This window comes from Pseudochaenichthys georgianus, chromosome 11 (assembly GCF_902827115.2).
Source record: "Pseudochaenichthys georgianus chromosome 11, fPseGeo1.2, whole genome shotgun sequence".
Taxonomy (NCBI): Eukaryota; Metazoa; Chordata; class Actinopteri; order Perciformes; family Channichthyidae; genus Pseudochaenichthys; species Pseudochaenichthys georgianus.
Window position 1 is genome coordinate 1,003,631 of NC_047513.1, and position 15,634 is coordinate 1,019,264.

Genomic DNA, 15,634 nt, shown 5'->3' on the forward strand with positions numbered 1-15,634 from the left:
ACACACACACACACACACACACACACACACACACACACACACACACACACACACACACACACACACACACACACCATGTATACATCACTTCAGGGGACATTACATTGATTTACATGCATTTCCTGGAGATTTATCCTAACCTTAACCATAACCAACACATGCCTAACCCTAACCCTTACCCTTAACCGTACCTTTACCCTAATCCTAATCCTAAATCTAACCAAATCTTCACCCTAAAATTAATGATTCCCCTCATGGGGACCTCCATTTTGTCCCCATAAGGGAAGCCAGTCCCCACGTGACTATGTAAACAGATTTAGGTCCCCACAAGTATAGTAATGCTAGACCACACACACGCGCACACGCGCACACGCACACACACGCACACACACACACACACACACACACACACACACACACACACACACACACACACACACACGTAGAGTGGAGGCTGCCAACATATCATGTATGCTCCTTTTTCTTCTTCTTCCTGGCTTTCTCTCATGCAGAGGGAGGATCCAGGAAGGTTGCCAGTTAGTGACTGTCAGTAACCACACGCACACAAACTCAAACTCACACTCACAGACAGACAGACAGAAGGGAGAATCTCGCAGTGAAACTAACAGTCGACATGGCTCAGGTAAGAAATACAACTTTTATTAGAGTAAATCTCGACACGGGTTAGGAATGCTAACGTATGAACTTTACATGAAGTTGTGTTAGTTGTTTAGTTTGATCGCGGTGTACGGAAAGAATGCGCAGCTGGATTGTAAAAGTGAGCGGAACCTTTACAGAACAGTTGTCTGCTGAGGCCCGGGCCGAGCACAGACAGAGAGCACTTTCTGTCCGCCGTGTGAGCGTCGCTGCTCGGCTTTAAGAGCCTGGAGCTGCGGCCCCTCCCTGCGACAGTAACGCTCCTGTAGCAGACTGCTAACCGCCGTGATCCTGGGCGGCAGACAGCGAGCTGTGCGTCTGGGAGCGAGGCACATACAGTGATCACCTGTAGGCCCTGGCCCTCCATGTAGCATGGCTTCCTCTTTATTACAGGACCTTTGTCATTGTGCTCCATGATCTTCCTTCAGAAACTATGATTCATAATCTCTCATGTGGCACACTGTCTGTCGCACATTACAAATGTTCCTCACAGGACCAAACCCCATTGGCACTGTAAGACTTAAAATAAAACTATTTAAAACAAAGTTTCCAATGAGGTACAGTTTCAGATGAGCTGTAGCAGTCGTAAGGATAGGGTGTGGTAATGGGCAGTCCAACAAAAACATGAGTCTGTCTTTAATTATTCCCACTGAGACTTTTCCCCGATGCTTACACACTTTGTAATGTCTGATAAAAGTAAAAAACAAAGTGGCTATTTTTTTGCAAATAACCATTTTCATGCGTCAGTCCTGTGATCCGCTCATCTGAGCCTTGTGAAACCGGGCTGCTGTGAGGACAGTTTCTGCTGAGGTGCAGTGGGCCTGCAGCAGCTTGCTCCGTCACTAAGGGTGTGGTCTGAGAAGCTGTTGGCCCACATGCACTGAATAACTGTAGCAATACAACTGTGCTAAGTTCAGCCGCATTCACATCAGCACGCAGCCAGAGCACGGCATGCCGCTGCACTCTCACACTCTCACCTCTACTTTGAGAGCACAATTAAAGTTTATTCAAAGAGCTGTTTCACAGAAAAGGATGTAAGAGACAGTAAATAAAAAATTCCGATACCTTTCCTAAAAGTACTTATACCGCACTGTACAAATACTCTATTTCAAGTCAAAGTAATGCATCAAGAATGGTACTTAAGTAAAAGTATGATGACAAAGATGTTCTTAAAGTATGAGGAGTAAAAGTACTCATGACAAAGAGCTTTAGCAGCTAGAGACAGGTTGTCTCGGGAGGTGAGGAGGCCAAACCCAGAGCTGGAGAGGGATCGTTGATACTCAACAGATGGACGTTCTGTGTAATGTAAGCATCTGTTTCCTGACTAATTCATTGTAATGCCTTCATGTGGTGTTTCCTCCAAGTGGCCAGGAAAACAATGAATAGTTCAAACACTGGAATGTTCCTTGACTAAACGATAAAAACTAGTGTATTTTTTGGTGGAAACTAGCTCCATATTAAATACTAAACAAAGATTTGGTAGATAGTTTTTTCCACTTGGTTAAACACATGAAGAAACGTAGCATTAGCAAACGGTTAAGGGCGGATCTGGTTCATGTCTTATTCAAACAGATTGCCTCACAGCTCTGACTCTAAGCTTCAGCCTGTCAAACGAGTATGGCCCAGGAACACTATCTTTCAGGGGCTGCATTCTAACGGCTGCCTCTGGTAGAAGCTACAGTGGAAGTGTATTCAGTATTCATAAGGGAGTAGATTATACTCTTACTGTTACAATATGCCTTCAAATCTCTCTTAAAGGTAAAGTATCAGGGTGCTCCCCCTCCCTTTCCATGTGTGTAGAGAACTACGGCGGCCTTCAGGTATACAATGAGACGCATTCATGTGTTCATCACTTACATGTTGCTGCTGGTTCGGCTTGTGTTTGACTATAACACTGCTGGTAGCTTGTGAAATTCCCCAAGGGATCAATTCAGATTTTATGTAAGCCTAAAATAATATATGATCAATTATTTGATGATAATATTATGTTTTGATGGTAAAGATGCTCAAATTAACCTAAATAAGTTATCAGACACATGTGTTTATAATGTACACTATAACACTTTCACATCGTAGTATTGTTTCCACATTATCATTTGAAACATAGTAATATCAAAAAACACAATATAGCTTTTAACTAAATAGTTTACCTATAGGAAACTATCCTTAAACCTTAAACAGAAAATTATTTAAGAATATGTTTTGTTATATTTGTGGTAATTCTCTTTAGGTCTTGCTTGGAGTCAATAAATCAAAAGCTCTTACAAAAGTAAAATTCAGAAATGTCCCACTTCAGCAGAAAGGCTGTCCGTTGACTCGCTGCTCAGCTTTGACTTGTGATGACCTTCTTTTCCCTTCTGCCCTCTCCCAGTATTCAGACCTGGAGAAGGCCATCGACACGCTGGTCTCAAAGTTCCATTCTGCTTCGGCTGACAATGGTCCAACCCTGAAAACTGATGAATTTAAAAATCTGTTGTCCTCCCAGATGCCTAACATGGTAAATATAAAACTGCTATATGTGTATGTTCTCTGTATGTCTGCTCAGTCACACATTATATATATATACATGTTATATTATATACATGTTATATTATATTCTGTCCGGTGCGGCGGCCGACCGGGGCAACAGCCTAACAACGCCCCCAAACACTTCCACAGGAGAATTGGCTGCAGCTTCAGAAACGATGCAGATATGCAGAATATGTACATTAAGAAACATCTTCACCAACTTGAAAACACATTCGCTGCATAATCAAAACGCTGCAAGAAGCTCAAAACACGGAGACCAGAGGCCTGTACTACGAATCCAGTTCAACAGACCCTGGATATGTTTGAGTTATCTGGCTTAACTAACCCTAACAAACGCGATCTCACTAAGCTGTCCTACGACCCTGGTTATCAACTCCGTAACTCAATGCCAGGGTTTCTCTCTCCAGCTGAGTGCGCGTTCACATGAAAGGGGCGGGGTTAGCAACATTTGACCAATCACAAACATGGACAAGCGTACTGACAGCGCAGCGTCATACTTCCTGAAAGAAAAGTCAACTATAATATTAGACAAATATGAAGAAGTTAAACTTTAAACATCCATGACTTAAACACTTGATCAGGATCAAAGCTGCAGCTGCAAGGTGAATACAGCTGGGAACAGAACAAGTGTTTGAATGCGTACATTAACAGCTTTATGATATCACTGCCCGTCTAAGACGCGATCTGACTTCGTAGTACAGGCCTCAGTGGACACTAAAAAGTGACGCACACAGCTGGGAAGGTGCGCTTGGTGACGTTCAGGATTATAAAGCTGAACAACTGTCTCTGTTGCAGAGTTAGTCTGTGTGACGGGGTTCAATTCGTCCGTTCGATACATGCCTTAGTCGGTTGTTTAAGCTCCAAAAAACTTTATTTATATCAGCAACAAAACAAAAAATAGCGAACCAGCACAAGATACAACAAAAATATCCACAAACAGGCCGTTTGCCTTCTCTGCAACCAACTCCCAAACATGTCCGAACTGTTGCCTTCATTGCAACATTCTTCCGAGTGACACACCGTCCCTTTTGACCCCATAGCCCCTCCCACAGGCTCACCGTCAACAGGTGACACAATCAACTCAAAACCACATTTCAACAAAAGAATCCGACCCAAACATAAACAGGTTAACACCTCTTAACATAATCATTCCCCATAATTAAACAAACGTAAAATAAATAAGAAATTGCATGGTTCATTTGACGGAAGAGAGCAGGAAATGTTTGGTGTGTGTGTCGGCTGTCAGTGGCGGAGTCAGTCACTCTGTGACCCGCTCCGTCACATTATCCTCTCCCTCCCCAAGGTTGGCGATGTGCGGCAACCTGGAAAGGCAAGCAGCCACCTCCACGCTTTGGCAATGCGTCCCAAACCGCAACAAACAGTTCGCATGTCCTCACCGCACTGGCACTGTGGAATCTCCGCACCGCACAGTGCCTCCACCCAGGCGCCGGCCGATCAGGCCGGCCATCGGAGTCCGACCGAAGATACGGATCACCAACCGAAACAGAAGTCCGTAGGTCCCGAAGCTCCGCTAACAGGAACCCCTCTCGCCCTGGTCCACTGGCCGATCCCGAGGCCGCAGGAGCCGTTGGGCCCACCCAGGACCCGTCCTCATCCTCGTCCTCCGTCTCCCATGCCCGCTCCGACCCGGCAGCCGCGCTCTCCTCTTGCTGCTGACGCCGGGATCGTAGTCCCGTTCGCCGCTCCGCAACGCCGCCCAGCTTCCTCCGACTAGCCATCCCACTTCTGACACCATATGTGACGGGTTCTAATTGTCCGTCCGAAAACACTGGCCTAGTCGGTTGGGTAAGCTCCAAAACTTTATTTTCAGCAGCAAAAAAATAAATAGCGAACCAGCACAACTTCAAAAAACAAAAAAAACGTCCAAATCAGACCGTCCATCACTCTCGGAGAGTAAACGTGTTCAGCTGTTGCCTTCTCTGCAACGATCTCTCGAACACGTCCCAGCTGTTGCCTTCTCTGCAACATTCCCCGAGTTCCCCTTCCAGGGCCAACCCCGTCCCTTATTAACCCGTAGCCCCTCCCACCAGGCTTACCGTCAACAGGTGACAACAATTACACTCCAAACCATATTTCAACATAAAAATCCGACCCAAATATAAACAGGTTAACCACCTCTTAACATAATCATTCCCCATAATTAACAAACGTAAATTAAATAATTGCATGGTTCATAGCAGGAATTTAAAACACGGAAGTGATGCGCCTCCGTCTTTTCTCCGAAATGTTTGGTGTGTTGTGTGTGCGTGTTTGTGTGTGTGTCGGCTGTCAGTGGCGGAGTCAGTCACTCATGTGATCCGCTCCATCACAGTCTGTCTAATAACTGTAAGTGTTTGTCAGTATATCTGAAATGACCAAGCCCCCAGGAAGTGCGCCGGACTCTTAGGAAAATATTAGTTGTGGCCAATTGGCGGTACTACACTTCCGTTAGGTTGCTGGGCCCGGAAACACTTTTTCCCATTGACTAACATTGGGAAAGAGTGTAAATCGCGATTATCTTTCGATCCCGTTTGAATTGTGCTACGAATTACACATGATGTTTGTCAATTTAAAAGATAATTTTGCAAGTAAAAAAAAAAAAAATGTGTCGTAAAACTGTGAAGCAACACATTTGTTTGTGTGAAACGCTGAATGAACTTCATCTCTGGTCTCGCAGAACAACACACGTCACCAAGATGGCCGTCACTACTGTCTTGTCAACAAAAGGATTGACTACCCTCACTATCACCACAATGAAACACGTCCAGAAGCTGCCTGCCTGCCTTCCTTTGATTCTCTCTGAACTGCCTGGTCTTTTTAATGTTTAATGTCAACCATTTGTGCAGATAGCATGAAGTAGAACAGATCGCCGGTGCTAATGTAGCGTTAGCATTTCTCCCCCGGGCTTAAATGGTGTATTATAGAATGATCACACCGGTGTGACAGTACTCTTCAAAGGGTTCACGAAATATGACTACCACTCTTACTGTTTAACATGTTGGGTTACTTCATGTTACTTCATGTTAAGGCTAATAAAAATGACAAGGCTGTAATGCTAACTAACGTGCTAGCTACTAGCTAGGTAGCTAACTTGATCCAGCCACTCCTGGTCCTTTCATCAGACGGGAAAAGAAAGAACGAGCAAGACCCATTGCTGCTATGATAACAGCCTGGTACTAAGCACACAGGCATCTTGTTAAAGTTATCTTATCTTAGCCAGTGCCATATAGATAGATTCTATCTTATGGCGCTGATCTTAGCTATCTCTTAGTGGAGGAAAACAATTATGACATCTCTTACGCGACTCTGGGATTTGTAGTCTTTCTAGTTGCGAATTTTTCACAGTCTTATATTTCAATAGTTTTACGACAAACTGTGACTTTTTTTACATGGAAATTATTTGTTAAGATTGACAAACATCATATGTGTAATTCATGGCACAAATCAAACGAGATCGAAAGATAAGTTTTCTCTCTTCATTGACTTCAATACATTATTTTTCCGAAATAAGGTCCCATGGACCGGAAGTAGATGGGCGTGACTTCGCCACTCTATACAGTCTATGGTTTTACCTTTACCATTGAAGCACAATAAGAACGGACCCATATCGCCTTACCGTTCGGGTGTCCAGAGCAGAGGTCCCTGTTGGAGCGGCAGAGCGTGATGTGAACAGACAAATGTTTCTGTCGCAATATTATTTAATGAATCGTGGAGCTAGCTAGCTAGCATACATTGTCACTATCTGCTAACGTTAGCTTTAGCCTTCGTTTTCTAATAGTTTTTTCATAGGCTATAAACAGAGGTGGTATAAGTATAGATATTGTACTTGATTAAAAGTAGAAGTACTCAGATCTTGTACTAGAGTAAAAGTAGAAGAACTCAGATCTTGTACTTGATTAAAAATAGAAGTACTCAGATCTTGTTCTAGAGCAGGGGTGCCCAACCTTTTTTGAACCGAGAGCTACTTTTAAAGTTGCCAGTCTGCTGAGATCTACCAGTCCAAATAGAGAGGCGTAGCCATTACTACTAGGTAAATACACACTTCTACTTGAATAAAACTGACCTTTGTACGATTAATACTTCATAAAATACTGCAGATCCTTTATCTTACCTCTTTCTAATCTACGCACATACAAGTATTTAACTGAAGTTACACAACAGTGTTGTTGATACAGAGTTGGAGTTTATTCACACGTCACATACTAAAAGTGGGTAATGTGTTCAAGAAACATTGAACAGTGCTGCCACATATGACACAGGGACAAAGAGAAAAGACTCTGAACCCTTTCTTTGCCATTATATAAAAATAGTGTTGCTACAAAAGTATAAATTAGGCGTACTAATAAGACGACTCAGATCTGAAGCTACTCAGGAATCTGCTGCCAAAGTGCAATAAAAAAGACAAAATTAATAGAATCAAACCCTTTTTTTGTTGCATTTTAGTCGAGTATAAAAAGAAATGCCTTTAAAATAGGATGCAAGCAACACTAGCTTCTTAACCTGAATTGATAATAGACTATAATCAATTTAAGTTTGCATTCTTATACCATTTTGTACAATAATTATGAATGAGTTCAAACAAACTAAAACTTACAGCTGATTAATAACGGTATCTAACTTGAGTTTTTATCATATCAAAAACCTGTTGAAATGCTGCTGTTATTTTTACTGTCCCCCAAAAGCGCCTCCAGGAAAGCTTCTTTCACAACTTCGCCGTCTTTGAAAGACTTGATAAGAACGTGACTGACACGATAAGATGCTCTGGTAGCAGCCTTGATCTTGTTGTTGGGCCTGGTGAAAATGGACTGCTGTGCATTTTAGCTGTCCTCTCAGGCCCCTCCCCTTTTGTAGCGTAGGGCAGAATTAGGAGGGAATTCCGTCTCGTAGCTTTTGTGCACTGTTTTGAAATGCCTCTCCTAAATTACCTTTCTTCGATAAAGCCACGCTCACATTGCAGATGAGACAGATGGACTTTGAATTGGAATAGATACAAAAATAATCATCCTCCCACTCGGAGTGAAAATTATATATTTTGGGCTTTTTTGCTTCTGCCATAATTGCGGTCTTGTGTGTGTGCGGACTGTCACTCCTGTTGAGACGGACAACATCAGCGAAATAGTGCCCACTGCCCAACAGCCACGCCCAGACACATGGGGTCACGCCGGCCAATCACAAAGCGTTGATGCGTTCAAGTACATTATTCTGGCACAGGAAGATCATGTTATAGGACATTAACGATAAAACAGAATATTGTTGTTCTATTTTTAGACACATCTCGCGATCGACTGGGAATCTCCCCGCGATCGACTGGTTGGGCACCCCTGTTCTAGAGTAAAAGTAGAAGTACTCAGATCTGGTACTTTAGTAAAAGTAGAAGTACTCAGATCTTGTACTTGAGTAAAAGTAGAAGTACTCAGATCTTGTTCTAGAGTAAAAGTAGAAGTACTCAGATCTGGTACTTTAGTAAAAGTAGAAGTACTCAGATCTTGTACTTGAGTAAAAGTAGAAGTACTCAGATATTGTACTTGAGTAAAAGTAGAAGTACTCAGGTCTTGTACTTCAGTAAAAGTACCAGAGTGTAGGAATACTCTGTTACAGTAAAAGTCCTGCATTCAAAATGTTCCTCAAGTAAAAGTAGAAAATTATTATCATGAAAATATAGTTAAAGTAGCGACAGTAAAAGTAGTCGTTGCGCAGATTGGTCCATTTCAGAATAATATATATGATATGTTTTATAATGATTGATCATGAGAGTGTTCTCAAAGCTGGTGAAGGTGCAGCTAGTCTGAATGACTTTGTAGACTGCAGGGTAGCTGGTGGATTTACTCCAGGTGGAACTAAAGTCTGATTTAACACTTGGTTAGATTTCACATTATTCATCCAGATCTGTAGAGTAACTAAAGGGATTCAAATGAAGTGGAGGAAAAGTACACCATTTACCTCTGAACTGTAGAGGAGAAGAAGAACAAAGTAGCAAAACATTGAACAAACTTCAATAAAGTACAAGTATCTCAAAATTGTACCCAAGTATAGTACTTGTTGAGTTTTTTAACTTAGTTACTTAACACCAGTGGCTATACAGATAGAAAGACTAAGCCTTGCACAGAGGCATGACAATAGATTTTCAAAATGCTCAACAGTGCTGCCAAAATTATAAACTGACTGCTGCACAATTAAAATAAATGCTTTTATATATTTCTATTAGATGTGACTCTTTGGCATTTCTGTTATTATTACCTGCTGCTTTAGTTGTTCTGACTGCTAAAATCCTCTGTTCCTCATTTTAAAGCCGATATTCCGTGGGGTCGGGGGGCACGGATCCTTGTCACCTTTTTCATACCTGATGAGTTTGCATCCCTGATATATATGTATATAGCCTGTGTTGTATACACAAATGAACAACCTTTGTTGTCAAAAAACAAATAACAAGTTGTATTTTAGTGTTTATTTTAGTGTTTGTTTACACCCTTCCTTCAAGTACTATATGTTTTAGTTACTTGTGGGGTACTTAACATGAATAATCAAAGTTACTATCCTTTTACTCCATCACATTTCAAAGAGAAATAGGCTATTGTTATTTTAACTCCACCACAGTAATCCATCATCAGCTTTACTTTTTAGATAAGATTTAAATCACAATTGATCATAACTGAAAATACATATATATTTGTATATTACCAAGTGGTTTCATGTACAACCCACACAAGCGTCATGCTAAATTAAGCTCTGTTGCTTGGATATCACTAGATCCCGTTATCAGCGTAATATAAAAGTACATAACGATTTATGTATACATTAGCATAATTATTAGCTGCTAGCGGCTAGCCGCTAGCTGCTAACTGCCGCGGCCGCCTCGTTCATATCAAATCCATCATAACAACCCATTACCATGCTGTCATGAACGTGCGGTGCTGTTACGTGTACACCATAGGATTCTGCAGAGTTGCCGTGAACGGAGCCGCAGTGGGCTAGCTCCGGGACGCCGGCTGGAGCTAGCCCCCTGCTGCTCCGTTAGCTCCGACGGCCACCACTGGGATAATTGGGTCCCCTATTAACATTTGCCCCCGTTTAGCATTATGGGCGTCATAGCCATAGACTATAAAAGTCTTACCCGAGGCTGAATCATAAACTAAAATGTATATTTATGCATAAAGGGTTACGTCCTTAGCTGGCTAATAAGTAACAAGCTAAGCTACCAAGAACACAAACACCTGCGAACGGGGTTAACATGTATAATATTATCATGTTAGACTTCTTGGAAGTTCTGTTAGTACATTCAAGCGCACAGCACGACATTTTAATTGTCTGGTATTCGTAACAATATTCCCTAAAAGGCACAATCACCACGAACACGGCTAAAGTTAAAGGGTCAAGTACAGTACTATGAACTAACGTTGTAGCCTCTATGGTTGTAGCCTAGCAGAGTGGACAAGTTGCTGTTAGCTGACAGTGAGGCATGTACGTGTCCATCAACGTGACCACGCCCTAATTTATGCAAAAACTTTAAGACCTAATATATAAAATATAAAAGGGTCGTCTGTCACTCACAGATTCATAATCATGAAGGTGGAATCTAACTATATCGATAATAATATTTATTGCATCCATGGGTAGAAACATGTTTTTTTCTGCTGTAAAGTTGGGCATTTTAACATGGGGGTCTATGGAAATTGCTCCTTTCTGCAGCCAGTCCCTAGCGGCCCATGTAAGAACTGCAGTGTGTGGCACTTCCGTAAATGGTAAATGGACTGTACTTATATAGCGCTTTATCCAGTCTTTACGACCCCTCAAAGCGCTTTACTTACTACATGTCGTTCACCCATTCATACAGAGCAGTGTATCTTACTCTAGGACCTAACATTCACACACATTCACACACCGTTGGCCATGCCATCGGGAGCAACTCAGGGTTAAGTATCTTGCCCAAGGATACATCGACATGTTGGCTGCACGGGCTGGGATCGAACCCACAACCTTCTGGTTGAAAGACGACCGCACTCTCTCGCAGCCACAGTCGCCCGTATTGGCTTCCCGGCTGTTCCCCAGAGTTTGCCGCTTGGTGTACACGCGTGACGTGCTTGATGTGAACGAGCCTTTTGGGGGGCGTGGTTAAAATTGCGCATGCTCTATGAGCGCACATACGGGTACTTCTCAGGCATGCCGGGTAATCTGTGACGTTTCGCTCTCTCAAAAGTTGGGCCATTTTATCTTCATGCGCCAATGAGCAACTCTCATAGGAATGAATGAGGCCCCGCCTCCCACGCTGTATCCAGTTCTTATTATACATCCATGGAGATGACTAGGTTAGCTACGTTAGCTAGCTAGCTAGCTTACAGCAGATCTTTAGTACATCAGAAGGAGTCATGTGATCACATTGTTAAAATAAAGAGACAGTTGTTCAGCTTTATAATCGTGAACGTCACCAAGCGCTCCGGTCCCAGCTGTATGCGTCACTTTTCAGTGTCCCCTGGTCTCCCAGTTGTGTGCGTCACTCTTTAGTGTCCCCTGGTCTCCCAGCTGTGTGCGTCACTCTTTAGTGTCCCCTGGTCTCCCAGCTGTGTGCGTCACTCTTTAGTGTCCCCTGGTCTCCCAGTTGTGTGCGTCACTTTTTAGTGTCCCCTGGTCTCACAGCTGTGTGTGTCACTTTTTAGTGTCCCCTGGTCTCCCAGCTGTGTGCGTCACTTTTTAGTGTCCCCTAGTCTCCCAGCTGTGTGTGTGTCACTCTTTAGTGTCCCCTGGTCTCCCAGCTGTGTGCGTCACTTTTTAGTGTCCCCTGGTCTCCCAGCTTTGTGCGTCACTCTTTAGTGTCCCCTGGTCTCCCAGTTATGTGCGTCACTTTTTAGTGTCCCCTGGTCTCCCAGCTTTGTGCGTCACTCTTTAGTGTCCCCTGGTCTCCCAGCTGTGTGCGTCACTTTTTAGTGTCCCCTAGTCTCCCAGCTGTGTGCGTCACTTTTTAGTGTCCCCTAGTCTCCCAGCTGTGTGCGTCACTCTTTAGTGTCCCCTAGTCTCCCAGCTGTGTGCGTTACTCTTTAGTGTCCCCTAGTCTCCCAGCTGTGTGCGTCACTCTTTAGTGTCCCCTAGTCTCCCAGCTGTGTGCGTCACTCTTTAGTGTCCCCTAGTCTCCCAGCTGTGTGCGTTACTCTTTAGTGTCCCCTAGTCTCCCAGCTGTGTGCGTCACTCTTTAGTGTCCCCTAGTCTCCCAGCTGTGTGCGTTACTCTTTAGTGTCCCCTAGTCTCCCAGCTGTGTGCGTTACTCTTTAGTGTCCCCTAGTCTCCCAGCTGTGTGCGTTACTCTTTAGTGTCCCCTAGTCTCCCAGCTGTGTGCGTCACTCTTTAGTGTCCCCTAGTCTCCCAGCTGTGTGCGTTACTCTTTAGTGTCCCCTAGTCTCCCAGCTGTGTGCGTCACTCTTTAGTGTCCCCTAGTCTCCCAGCTGTGTGCGTCACTCTTTAGTGTCCCCTAGTCTCCCAGCTGTGTGCGTCACTCTTTAGTGTCCCCTAGTCTCCCAGCTGTGTGCGTTACTCTTTAGTGTCCCCTAGTCTCCCAGCTGTGTGCGTCACTCTTTAGTGTCCCCTAGTCTCCCAGCTGTGTGCGTCACTCTTTAGTGTCCCCTAGTCTCCCAGCTGTGTGCGTTACTCTTTAGTGTCCCCTAGTCTCCCAGCTGTGTGCGTCACTCTTTAGTGTCCCCTAGTCTCCCAGCTGTGTGCGTCACTCTTTAGTGTCCCCTAGTCTCCCAGCTGTGTGCGTTACTCTTTAGTGTCCCCTAGTCTCCCAGCTGTGTGCGTCACTCTTTAGTGTCCCCTAGTCTCCCAGCTGTGTGCGTCACTCTTTAGTGTCCCCTAGTCTCCCAGCTGTGTGCGTCACTCTTTAGTGTCCCCTAGTCTCCCAGCTGTGTGCGTCACTCTTTAGTGTCCCCTAGTCTCCCAGCTGTGTGCGTTACTCTTTAGTGTCCCCTAGTCTCCCAGCTGTGTGCGTCACTCTTTAGTGTTAGATTTGGTATTAGCAGAATTACATATTTGGTCATTTGGCTGTTGATCATCATAAAAGAAGATAACATGTGTTTAGTGTCTTTAGTCTGGGTGGGGTGGGTCTGGTCAGAACTCTGGCTCTAGTTTTCCTACCACATCCTTCTTCTCCTTGTCAGCTTGTGCTGAATTGTTAATAAAAACAGTTTGGTTATACAGTGAACACACTAATTGTTTTTGCCTCTTTCGCTTAGGTCCAAGGGATTGGCTCAGACCAGGGATTTGGTGAAATCCTGAAGAAAATGAATGTCGGTGACGGCGAGGGCATCTCTTTCAAGCATTTCTGGGGGTTAATCCAGTCAGTAGCCACCAACCAGCACGGCCTCCTCTCCCCCGGGACGGGCTCCTCTTGCAGCTGCATCGTCCTGTGAGGGGCTCCGGCAGCCCCCAGCTCCACCCTGGAGCTCTCCTACAGAGTTACAGTGTGCTCATCACTCTTCTAATCAGGTGCCAGACGAATAAAAGAGAGTAAAGTCTAGTCTTCCCACATCATGCTGTTCCCCACATATCTGACAAAATCATTAACGTGTTTGAATGCTAAGGTCTCTTATTCCAGAGGGAATTCTGCCCAGCATCATTTGCACCATTTCAAATTCAAAGTCACTCTAGTTTTTATTTTTCATCATTTTTTGTAATTTCTACATGTTTCTGTATTTTAAACAAAGATGTTCATCATATAAAAAAAAAATTCTTCTCTTCATGCTTTTGTTTACTAGATAGTAGCCATTGGTGACGATGTAGTTTTATTTCACTACACAGGTTAGGTTGAACTGGACAATTTCATTTTTGGGGCATGGTTTCAATGAAAGTAACTGGTGCAGAAGGAGCTGGGCATTATCACAGTCATCGTCACTAAGGTGTCGCTTTCCATCATACGATGCCAGTTTCCCCGTGTGAAGTGATTCATGTGGCTGTATGGTTTACTATACAGTATACACGGTGACAAGATGAACAGGCCTCCGTTACGCACATTTTCTTATAGCTTGACATTTAAAATGGTCTCCATCCATTTTATACAGCATTATTTGTAATCTTATGGTCATCTCACTAGCAAACTTCATAAATGCAGCCATATGGTTTTCATACAGTGTCGTCAACTTTACGCGTCAAATCTGCTGACCCGAGTTCCATCTGAAGGCAGGTCTTTAGAAGCATTGAAGAACATGTTTTACTTTCAGAAGCTTTGAAGCATTAAGAGTTTTCTTGTTTTGTGCCAACTTACTCAAATTCAATGTATGCAGTGAATTCAAGAGTTAACCTTGTCTTTGAATATAAACATCTCAAAAACACCAACGTGTATTCTGGATTATTCCTAAATGTTTGAACACGTCAAAGTGTGTGCTTTTTAGTCCTTTTATACATTTTGTACCAGTAATGCTTTACCCTTTTGCATTTTCTATGTATTTATATTTGGTTATTCTCTGTATTCTAAACCTGTGTGACAGCATAAGAAAAATGATGTAATAAACATACAAATAAATCACCCATACTGCCATTAGTCACAATCATTTATTGATTTGAACCACCGTCTCACACAGATTCAATGGTTTATGGATCATTCCAGAAGTGGAGGACATTTAGACATCAACATTTAAAAAACGAATCCTTTATATTCCAAGTGTTCTGATATGTATCTGATAAACATCACACAAACTGATTTGGCCAGAACTTTGAAATCCAAATACATCTATGTTTAAAGTGTGTGTTAAGCTCTAGATCTCACTATAATGTAACACCTTGTGTTCATTCTGAGTGAATTGTTGAAACCTTAACATGCTTAGGCCACGTGGAGCCAATAGAAAAAGGCAATTGATATTATGAAAACACAGTTATAAATGCATAACATGTAGATCATGCTAAATGATGTATAAACATTACATTTGACTGAAGATAACACATTGTACTGCGATGCAGCACTGTAACTCATTACTCTTATTATAGTAACAGGGTTACAAATCAATGCTAACGTTAGCCTTTACCTCAGGAACGAATGCTAGCTGCAGAATGTAATGCTGCGGCCCAGGCACGGACACATAGTTAACTCAAGAGAGGAAATGAATCTGTTTATTCTGATCATATGAGTAACAGGGACTGAACATATAATAGAAAATGCATTTAAAGGGGGGCTTAAATGAAAGTTGAAACGCTTCAATTGAGCACATTAGAAGAATGCCCAGTATTCTAGCAACAATGAAATCTGAGGGTTTTCCAGCAAACGAATCAGGAAAGCTTTACTGCCGTTTCAGAACACAAGAAGCTGCATGATGGCCATCTGCTCGACGTGCAGCGTGCAGATGAGCCAAAACCAGTGTTTCTGTTAGCCCGTATTTACCGGACTTTCACCTGAATGATCTGTAGAAGTCCGGCAAATTCAAATGAATAATAAGTGTTTATCATCTCTCGTACACGTTCACATTGTTTAGTT

General features: G+C 43.1%; 1 protein-coding gene across 1 annotated transcript; it reads left to right on the top strand.

Moving 5' to 3' along the window:
• Window positions 1-439: 439 nt before the first annotated feature.
• Window positions 440-14,694, top strand: s100v2 (S100 calcium binding protein V2). Its single transcript, XM_034094698.2, has 3 exons — window positions 440-643; window positions 3,029-3,154; window positions 13,404-14,694. The coding sequence occupies exons 1-3, from the start codon at window positions 635-637 to the stop codon at window positions 13,578-13,580; spliced, it is 312 nt and encodes a 103-aa protein (XP_033950589.1). The 5' UTR covers window positions 440-634; the 3' UTR covers window positions 13,581-14,694.
• Window positions 14,695-15,634: the final 940 nt, after the last annotated feature.